The sequence below is a fragment of the Passer montanus genome, unplaced genomic scaffold, assembly GCF_014805655.1.
Source record: "Passer montanus isolate IOZ18808 unplaced genomic scaffold, ASM1480565v1 scaffold346, whole genome shotgun sequence".
NCBI classification, from domain to species: Eukaryota; Metazoa; Chordata; class Aves; order Passeriformes; family Passeridae; genus Passer; species Passer montanus.
In genome coordinates this window covers 36,763-46,880 of record NW_024368219.1, presented here as the reverse complement: position 1 = coordinate 46,880, position 10,118 = coordinate 36,763, and the positions used below count along the sequence as shown (strand labels likewise).

Genomic DNA, 10,118 nt, shown 5'->3' with positions numbered 1-10,118 from the left:
TGGCCTCCAAAATAAGGGGAAATGAAGTTCAGGACCATAAATTAATAAAAATAAATAAATGTTTTCAGGCCTAGAAATGTGGGTCTGGAGAACAATATGAGATTTTCAACGCTAAAAACACAGGGTTTACCTTTTAAAAATTGAGAATTTGAACCAGAAAAAGAATATTTTAAATGTAAAAATGAAACTTGGACCTTTAGAGATGTTTTGGTTGCAGGAATTGGGGATTTAGCACCAAATCTGGGCTCTAATTGTTTAAAATTATGCTTTGGGTGCAAAAGAGGGGATTAGAACTTAAAAATGAAGGTTTAGATCATTAAAAGAAAAGGGTTTGGCACTAAAAATGACCAATTCTTCATTAAAAAAAGGATTTGGGACCCTAAAAATGAGGATTTAGGTTGAAGGCGGGGGGGCGGGGGAGGGGCACTCACGCTGTCCCACGCGCAGGGTGACCCTCATGGCGCGCGTCAGGCACGCCCCGCCCTGCCGGTTCTCCAGCCCCTCGCGGGTCCCGTCCGACGTGGCTGGGGGGGGGGAGGGGCGCGGTGACGTCATCGGTGACGTCATCGCACGTGTCATAACCCCCCCTGACCTCACTGGGGGTCTGGTCACACCCACCCCCTGCCTTGATGTCATCGCCCACCCCAGTGACGTCATAGCCCCTTACACTGATGACATCACACTGGTAGTGATGACGCCATAGTGACGTAATTCCTACCCTATGGCTGTCATCTCCCCCACGGCATCACTACACTGATGTCACTCCCTTCTGATGACATCACCAAGCCCCAGATGACATCACGCCCCAGTGACATCACACCCAGTGACATCACACCCCAGTGGCATCACCAGGACCTCTCTGGCAGCGAAAGAACCCCGAGACCCTCCCCAAATTCCCCCCTACAGCTGTCCCCCCTCCATCCCCTCCCGTATGACATCACCACCCCTCGTTATGACATCACCACCTCTTCAAATGACATCACCGCCTTGCTGACATCACCCGAGCCCCCTTGAGGAGAAAAGGTCGCCCCCAAAACACTCCTGACCCCTTCCCCTTCCCAATGACATCACCCCCAGCAATGACATCACCCAGCAATGACATCACCCCCAGCAATGACGTCACCCAGCAATGCCACCCCCCCGGCGCTGACGTCACGGCTCACTGATGATGTAATAGTCGTGCTGGCGGCGGAACTCGTGTCCCCAGAGGTTGGGGCTGAACTCCTGGAACTTGATGGTGAAGCGCACGTCGCGCTGGGGGCGGTCGCAGGTCAGCAGCAGCGTGGGCGCGGGCGGCACCTGGCAGCGCCGCGCCTGCGCCCCGCCCACCAGGTACAGCTTGTAGTACTCGTAGCCCGCGCCGCCCGGGCACACCAGGTCCAGGCGGTCGCCGATCTGAGGGTACAGCACGTAGCCGCCAGCCTCCAGGAACCTGGGGAGACACGGGGACATCCTGTGTGACATCATCTGTGTCTGACACTGTGTGATATCATCTGTGTGACACTGTGACACTCTGTGTGTGTGACACTGCGGGTACAGCACGTAGCCGCCATCGTCCAGGAACCTGGGGAGACAGTGTGACACTGTGTGACATCATCTGTGTGACACTGTGACACTGTGTGTGTGACATTCTCTGTGTGTGACACTGTGACACTGTGACAGTGTGTGTGTGTGTGACACCATCACGGTCAGGGTGACACAGCAGAGGTGACAACAGGTGACACACTGTGTGTGTCACACGGCGACAGGTGTGACACCGCAGGGCTGTGTGACACTGCCACCGTGAGGGTGACACCGTAAAGGTGACACCATAAAGGTGACACAGAGATGTGACACCGTCACTGTGATGGTGACACCATGGGGGTGACACAGGCGTGACACTGCCATCATGAGGGTGACACCGTAAAGTAACACAGTGACAGGTGTGACACTGCCACCTTGAGGGTGACACTGTGGGGAGGACACGGTGACAGGTGTGACACCGTCACTGTGGTGGTGACACTGTGACAGTGACACCATAAAGGTGACACAGTGACAGGTGTGACACTGCCACCATGAGGGTGACACCGTAAAGGTGACACAGTGACAGGTGTGATACTGCCACACTGACGGTGACACCATGACGGTGACACCCAGTGACACCTCGGGAGGGTGCCACGCCACCCGCAGGGGTGACACAGTGACACCCCCGCCAGGCGCCCCCGCGGGGCTGGGGGGGGGTTGGGCAGCCATTGCTGTCACCATGGCAACGGCGCCGCTGCCCCTCCCCCACCCGCTCCGTGGGGGGCCGGGGGGGGGGAGGGACACAGCAGGGGGGACCCGGGGCCGGGGGCACCCGAGGGGGTGACAGTGGGGGGTGGGGCTGTCACCGTGGGGCTGTCACCGTGTCACACACAGCGAGTGTCACACGGTGTCACCTCCTGTGATGCTGTCACCTCCCTGTGTCGTTGTCACCCCCCTGTGCCAGTGTCACCTCCCTGTGCCGGTGTGACAGCGTGTGACAGGTGTGGTGACACCTGCGCTGCCACACATCGTCCTTGTCACGCTGTCTGTGTCACACGATGTCACACGCGTGGTCACGGTGACAGCCACGGTGTCACACGGTGTCACACACGCCATCACAGTGTCACACAGTCACAGTGTCACACTCATGACAGCGTGTGACAGGTGTGGTGACACCTGCGCTGCCACACATCGTCCTTGTCACGCTGTCTGTGTCACACGATGTCACACGCGTGGTCACGGTGACAGCCACGGTGTCACACGGTGTCACACACGCCATCACAGTGTCACACAGTCACAGTGTCACACTCACGGTGTCACACGGTGTCACACACACCGTGACAGTGTCGCTGACATTGCCAGGGTGTCACGCGTCCCCAAGCGGGTGACAATCTCCAGTCCCGGTGTCCCCCAGGGAGGTGACAATGGCTGGTCCAGGTGTCCCCATACAGGTGACAAATGTTGTCCCGGGGGATGTGACAATCTCCAATCTCTCTGTCCCCAGGGAGGTGACAATCGGTGTCCCCGGGGAGGTGACAATCGCCAGTCTTGGTGTCCCCAGGGAGGTGACACTCAGTGGTTCACAGTGTCCCCAGGGAGGTGACAATCATCGGTCCCGGTGTCCCCATAGAAGTGACACTTGGTGTCCCCGGGGAGGTGACAATCTCCAATCCCTCTGTCCTCAGGGAGGTGACACTCGGTGTCCATGGGGAGGTGACAATTGCCAGTCGTGGTGTCTCCCGGGAGGTGACAATGGCCAGTCTCAGTGTCCCCAGAGAAGTGACACTCAGTGTCCCCAGGGAGGTGACAATCTCCAATCTCTCTGTCCCCAGGGAGGTGACAATCGGTGTCCACGGGGAGGTGACAATGGCCAGTCTCAGTGTCCCCAGGGAGGTGACAACGGCCGGTCCCGCTGTCCCCGGGGGTGTCCCAGCCGCTGTCCCCGACGTCCCCGAGGGTGTCCCCGCTGTCCCCGGGGATGTCCCAGCCGCTGTCCCCGAGGGTGTCCCCGCTGTCCTCGGGTCCCCACCACCAGAGCTGCAGCCGGATGTCCCCTCCCGGGGCCGGCCCCTCCTCGGTGCCCTCGCTGTCACCGTCGCTGTCCCACGGCGCCGGGAACAGGCGCTGGCCCGAGGCCGTGGCCAGCAGCGGCAGCGCGGGGTGCAGGCTGGGAACGGGAAATTCGGGGCGTTTGGGGGGAAATTCGGGGAAATTCGGGAAATTTGGGGGATTTGGGGGAATTTTGGGTGAACATTCGGGGAAATTTGGGGAAGTTTCGGCGGAAATTTGGGGGTTTGGGGTGGAAATTTGGGGGAATCTGGGTGAAAATTCGGGGAAATTTCGGTGAAAATTTGGGGGTTTGGGGTGGAAATTTGGGTGAAAATTTGGGGAAATTTCGGTGAAAGTTTAGGGGTTTTGGGGTGGAAATTTGGGGGAATCTGGGCGAAAATTCGGGGAAATTTCGGAGAAAATTTGGGGGCTTGGGGTGGAAATTTGGGTGAAAATTAGGGAGGTGACAATCGGTGTCCCCGGGGAGGTGACAATCGCCAGTCTTGGTGTCCCCAGGGAGGTGACACTCAGTGGTTCACAGTGTCCCCAGGGAGGTGACAATCATCGGTCCCGGTGTCCCCATAGAAGTGACACTTGGTGTCCCCGGGGAGGTGACAATCTCCAATCCCTCTGTCCTCAGGGAGGTGACACTCGGTGTCCATGGGGAGGTGACAATTGCCAGTCGTGGTGTCTCCCGGGAGGTGACAATGGCCAGTCTCAGTGTCCCCAGAGAAGTGACACTCAGTGTCCCCAGGGAGGTGACAATCTCCAATCTCTCTGTCCCCAGGGAGGTGACAATCGGTGTCCACGGGGAGGTGACAATGGCCAGTCTCAGTGTCCCCAGGGAGGTGACAACGGCCGGTCCCGCTGTCCCCGGGGGTGTCCCAGCCGCTGTCCCCGACGTCCCCGAGGGTGTCCCCGCTGTCCCCGGGGATGTCCCAGCCGCTGTCCCCGAGGGTGTCCACACCCCAAAAACTCCCGAAATCCCCCCCAAAACACCCAAAAAAACCCCCAAAAACACCCCAAAAATGGGTCCTGAGGGGACGGAGGGGCCCAAAACCACCTGGGACCCCCACCCAAAATTTGATCTAGGTGTTCAGGACCCCCCAAAAATCTCACAAAAGTGACCCAAATGTTCAGGATGTCCCCAAAAGCGGATCCAGGTGTTCTGGACCCCCAAAATCTGCCCCAGGAGAAGGTCCAGGGGTCCAAGAGCCCCCAAAATCACCCCAAAATGTGACCCAGGTGTCCAGGAGGTCCCCAAAGGTGTCCCAGGTGTTCTGGACACCCAGAAATCCCCCCCAAAATGGGACCCAGGTGTCCAAAACACCCCAAAAAGTGACCCAGGTGTCCCAAATGTCCCCAAAAGGTGACCCAGGTGTCCAGGACCCCCCAAAATCCCCCCTAAAAGGTGACCCAAGTATCCAAAACATCCCAAAAAGTGACCCAGGTGTCCCCAGTGTCCCCAGAAACTGCCCCAGGTGTCCCTAAGAGCTGCCTCAGGTGTCCCCAGAAGGTGTCCCAGCTGTCCCCAGGTGTCCCCAGTGTCCCCAGAAACTGCCCCAGGTGTTCAGGACACCCCAAAAATGCCCTTTAAAAGTGACCCAGGTGTTCAGGACACCCCAAAATTTCCCCCAAAAGGTGACCCAGGTGTCCCCAATGTCCCCAAGAGGTGACCCAGGGGTCCAGGACGCCCCAAAAATCCCCCCCAAAAGCTGCCCCAAATGTTCACAATGTCCCCAAAAGCTGCCCCAGGTGCCCCCAGGTCTCCCCCGATGTCCCCAGGTGTCCCCAGAAGGTGTCCCTGGTGTCCCCGGGTGTCCCCAATGTCCCCCGGTGTCCCCAATGTCCCCAGGTGTCCCCGGTGTCCCCAGGTGTCCCCAGAAGGTGTCCCCGATGTCCCCGGTGTCCCCAGGTGGTCCCCAGAAGGTGTCCCTGGTGTCCCCGGGTGTCCCCAATGTCCCCCGGTGTCCCCAATGTCCCCAGGTGTCCCCGGTGTCCCCAGGTGTCCCCAGAAGGTGTCTCCAGGTGTCCCCAATGTCCCCAGAAGGTGTCCCCGGTGTCCCCAGAAGGTGTCCCCAGGTGTCCCCGGTGTCCCCAGGTGTCCCCAGAAGGTGTCTCCAGGTGTCCCCAATGTCCCCAGAAGGTGTCCCCGGTGTCCCCAGAAGGTGTCCCCAGGTGTCCCCGGTGTCCCCAGGTGTCCCCAGAAGGTGTCTCCAGGTGTCCCCAATGTCCCCAGAAGGTGTCCCCGGTGTCCCCAGAAGGTGTCCCCAGGTGTCCCCGGTGTCCCCAGGTGTCCCCAGAAGGTGTCTCCAGGTGTCCCCAATGTCCCCAGAAGGTGTCCCCGGTGTCCCCAGAAGGTGTCCCCAGGTGTCCCCGGTGTCCCCAGGTGTCCCCAGAAGGTGTCTCCAGGTGTCCCCAATGTCCCCAGAAGGTGTCCCCGGTGTCCCCAGAAGGTGTCCCCAGGTGTCCCCGGTGTCCCCAGGTGTCCCCAGAAGGTGTCTCCAGGTGTCCCCAATGTCCCCAGAAGGTGTCCCCGGTGTCCCCAGAAGGTGTCCCCAGGTGTCCCCGGTGTCCCCAGGTGTCCCCAGAAGGTGTCTCCAGGTGTCCCCAATGTCCCCAGAAGGTGTCCCCGGTGTCCCCAGAAGGTGTCCCCAGGTGTCCCCGGTGTCCCCAGGTGTCCCCAGAAGGTGTCTCCAGGTGTCCCCAATGTCCCCAGAAGGTGTCCCCGGTGTCCCCAGAAGGTGTCCCCAGGTGTCCCCGGTGTCCCCAGGTGTCCCCAGAAGGTGTCTCCAGGTGTCCCCAATGTCCCCAGAAGGTGTCCCCGGTGTCCCCAGAAGGTGTCCCCAGGTGTCCCCGGTGTCCCCAGGTGTCCCCAGAAGGTGTCTCCAGGTGTCCCCAATGTCCCCAGAAGGTGTCCCCGGTGTCCCCAGAAGGTGTCCCCAGGTGTCCCCGGTGTCCCCAGGTGTCCCCAGAAGGTGTCTCCAGGTGTCCCCAATGTCCCCAGAAGGTGTCCCCGGTGTCCCCAGAAGGTGTCCCCAGGTGTCCCCGGTGTCCCCAGGTGTCCCCAGAAGGTGTCTCCAGGTGTCCCCAATGTCCCCAGAAGGTGTCCCCGGTGTCCCCAGAAGGTGTCCCCAGGTGTCCCCGGTGTCCCCAGGTGTCCCCAGAAGGTGTCTCCAGGTGTCCCCAATGTCCCCAGAAGGTGTCCCCGGTGTCCCCAGAAGGTGTCCCCAGGTGTCCCCGGTGTCCCCAGGTGTCCCCAGAAGGTGTCTCCAGGTGTCCCCAATGTCCCCAGAAGGTGTCCCCGGTGTCCCCAGAAGGTGTCCCCAGGTGTCCCCGGTGTCCCCAGGTGTCCCCAGAAGGTGTCTCCAGGTGTCCCCAATGTCCCCAGAAGGTGTCCCCGGTGTCCCCAGAAGGTGTCCCCAGGTGTCCCCGATGTCCCCAGGTGTCCCCGATGTCCCCAGGTGTCCCCGATGTCCCAGGTGTCCCCAATGTCCCCAATGTCCCCGGTGTCCCCGGTGTCCCCAGAGGCCGGCGCGGTGGCGGGGGTCACTCACGGGTCGAGGTCGAAGGTCACGCGCTGGTTGGTGGCCACGCGCCGCGGCAGCGCCAGGAGGGGACGCTCGGGGACACGAAGGTCCCAGCAGAGGATGTGCCGGTCCTGGGGGCGGGGCCAGCCCGGGACACGCCCATCAGCCCCGAAGCCACGCCCCCTTAACCCTCAGGCCACCTCCCAGCAAATAAGCCCCGCCCACAAAGCCACACCCACCACACGGGGAGATGTCAATCAGACGGAAACCACGCCCTAAAGCCACGCCCATTTCATACAATTCTCACAGGCCACGCCCCCAGCGCTGAGGCCACACCCACAATCCACAAAGCCCTGCCCACGAGGCCACGCCCTCATAACCCACAGGCCCCGCCCACCCCATGCCCCACCCAAAACTCACACCCACGCCAGGCCACGCCCACCAAGGACACACCCACGTCAGGCCACGCCCACCAATGACACACCCACGTCAGGCCACGCCCACCAGTGACACAGCCACGTCAGGCCACGCCCACCAATGACACGCCCACGTCAGGCCCCGCCCCCGCGAGGCCCCGCCCACCTTCCTCCCACCGGCGTAGAGCCGCGCCCCGCAGGGGCTGAAGCGCAGCTGGGTGGGCGCGGCCGGGAGGCGGGGCCAGAGCGCCACGGCCCCGCCCCCTTCCAGCGGGTACAGCCCCAGGCTCCGCCCATAGGAGCCGCAGGCGAACAGCGATTGGCTGGGGCTGAAGGCCAGGCAGCCAATCAGGCCTCGCTGGCCATTCCCGCCCTCTGGGGGGGTGGAGATAAAGGTGAGGCCACGCCCTCATGGGTGAGGCCACACCCCCTTGGGCTCCGCCCACCAAACCCTGCCTTGGGCCACGCCCATCAAGGCCACGCCCTCTTGTGCCCCACCCTTTACATTTTGCCTGGCCACGCCCCTTTAAGCCCCACCCCTTTCCACCCTTTAGGCCCTGCCTGAGGGCCCCGCCCACTCCCAGACCACACCCATTTAGGCCACGCCCCCTTAGGCCACGCCCCCTTTAACCCCTGACTTTCCCATTCAAGCCCATTTTAACCCCAAATACCAGCTGGGAACCGCCCCTGCCCCACCCCAGCCCCTCCCACCGACCCTGCCCCTTTAGGCCACGCCCCTTCTATAGGCCACGCCCCTTCCAGCTCTTTTTAACCATTTACTTTCCCTCCCAAACCCCATTTTAACCCCAAATACAGGGTGGGAACTGCTCCAGCCCCTCCCACTAATCCCACCCCTTTAGGCCACGCCTCTTTCCTTTAGTCCACGCCCCCTTCCTTTAGGCCACGCCCATTTCAGCCCCTTTTAACCCCTGACTTTCCCCTCAAACCCCATTTTAACCCCAAATAAAGGGTGGGAACCGCCCCTGCCCCACCCCAGCCCCTCCCACCGACCCTGCCCCTTTAGGCCACGCCCCCTTTCTTTAGATCACACCCCCTTTTCTATAGACCATGCCCCTTCCAGCCCTTTTTAACCATTTACTTTCCCCCCAAACCCCATTTTAACCCCAAATAAAGGGTCAGATCCACCCCTGCCCCTCCCACTGACCCCGCCCCTTTAGGCCACGCCCATTTCCTTCAGGCCACGCCCCTTTTAACCCCTGATTTTCCCCTCAAACCCCATTTTAACCCCAAATAAAGGGTCAGATCCACCCCTGCCCCTCCCACTGACCCCGCCCCTTTAGGCCACGCCCATTTCCTTCCCAGTCCCCTCCCAGTCCCTCCCAGTTCCCTCCCAGTCCCCCCAGTTCCCCCCAGTGCTCCCAGTCCCACCAGGTGGTTGTGGGCACGGAATGACCCCCTCAGGCTCCCGTCGAAGGCGTCCCAGAGGTGCACGGGGCTGTCCCGGCTGCTGGCGGCCACCCTGCCCAGTATGGACCAGTATAAACCAGTTGGGTTTTTTTTGGGGGGGTCTCTCACCATTTGCAGCCTCGCAGGAAATTTTCGGGGCGCCGCGCGAATTCCTCCCGCGCCCCCCAGACCTGGCGGGGGGGGCGGCCCAGTTCGTACTGGGGGAAACTGGGGAGAGCCGAGGGGGGGTCAGGGACCCCAAAACCCCCTCAGGGACCCCCAAAAATCCCCCCAAAACTCACTCGAGCTCCTCCTCGGGCTCCTCCGCGGCCGCGTCCGGGGGGGGCCCGGGGGGGTCCGGGACCCCCTGAGGGGCTGCGGGGGGAGGGGAGAGGTCAGAGCCCCGCCCCCAACCCCAAATCCCTCCAAAACCCAAAAAAAATCCCCCCAAAAAACCCAAAAATCCCCAAATCCTCCCGCCCCCCCCACGCGCACCGTCCGCTGTGGGCGCCGCCATGACAGAGCGAGGCCACGCCCCCTTTCTGGCCACGCCCCTTCGGTATTCGCGCTCGTTTGTGGCCACGCCCACATCTCCATATATGGAATTATTGCTGATTTGGGTTGGGCTCCTCCCTCTGTGGGCGGGGTCTCGGCTTTTCCCGCCAAAAGGGAGCGCCCGCGATTTGGGGACCCCGAAATGCGACCCCAAAAACGACCCCAAAAGGGCCCAGAGGGAGCCGGGACACCCCAAAATGTCACCCGAGGGTTTGGGGGGTCCGGGGGACACCAAAATGTGACCCAGGGGGGTCAGAGTGACACAGGACACCCCAAAATGTCACCTGGGGGGGACAGAGTGACACAGGGCACCCCAAAATGTCACCGGGGGGGGACAGAGTGACACAGGCACCCCAAAATGTCACCTGGGGGGACAGAGTGACACAGGACACCCCAAAATGTCACCGGGGGTTTGGGGGGGTCCCTAAAAGGGCTCCTGGAGTGGGTGGGGAGCAGCCAAGGGGTGACACAACCATGGCCACCATAAAACAGCCATGGCCACCATGACCCAACCATGGCCACCATGACCCAACCATGGCCACCACCACCCAACCATGGCCACCGTCACCCAACCATGGCCACCATGACCCAATCATGGCCACCATGACCCAACCATGGCCACCGTGACCCATCCATGGCCACCATGAACGGGGGGTCC

At 61.5% G+C, this 10,118-nt stretch overlaps 2 protein-coding genes across 2 annotated transcripts; both read right to left on the bottom strand.

Annotated features, from left to right (window-relative positions):
• Positions 1-393: 393 nt before the first annotated feature.
• On the bottom strand, positions 394-2,244 carry LOC120505357 (ephrin-B3-like). Its single transcript, XM_039715745.1, has 3 exons — positions 2,111-2,244; positions 1,164-1,564; positions 394-524 (listed from the first exon to the last, which is right to left on the bottom strand). The coding sequence occupies exons 1-3, from the start codon at positions 2,242-2,244 to the stop codon at positions 394-396; spliced, it is 666 nt and encodes a 221-aa protein (XP_039571679.1).
• A 635-nt stretch (positions 2,245-2,879) lies between these two features.
• On the bottom strand, positions 2,880-9,438 carry WRAP53 (WD repeat containing antisense to TP53). The gene is made up of 7 exons (XM_039715744.1): positions 9,401-9,438; positions 9,208-9,280; positions 9,035-9,133; positions 8,905-8,978; positions 7,665-7,906; positions 7,110-7,213; positions 2,880-3,682 (listed from the first exon to the last, which is right to left on the bottom strand). Exons 1-7 carry the CDS (start codon positions 9,420-9,422, stop codon positions 3,076-3,078), a joined length of 1,221 nt encoding a protein of 406 aa, XP_039571678.1. The 5' UTR covers positions 9,423-9,438; the 3' UTR covers positions 2,880-3,075.
• Between the last annotated feature and the right edge of the window lie 680 nt (positions 9,439-10,118).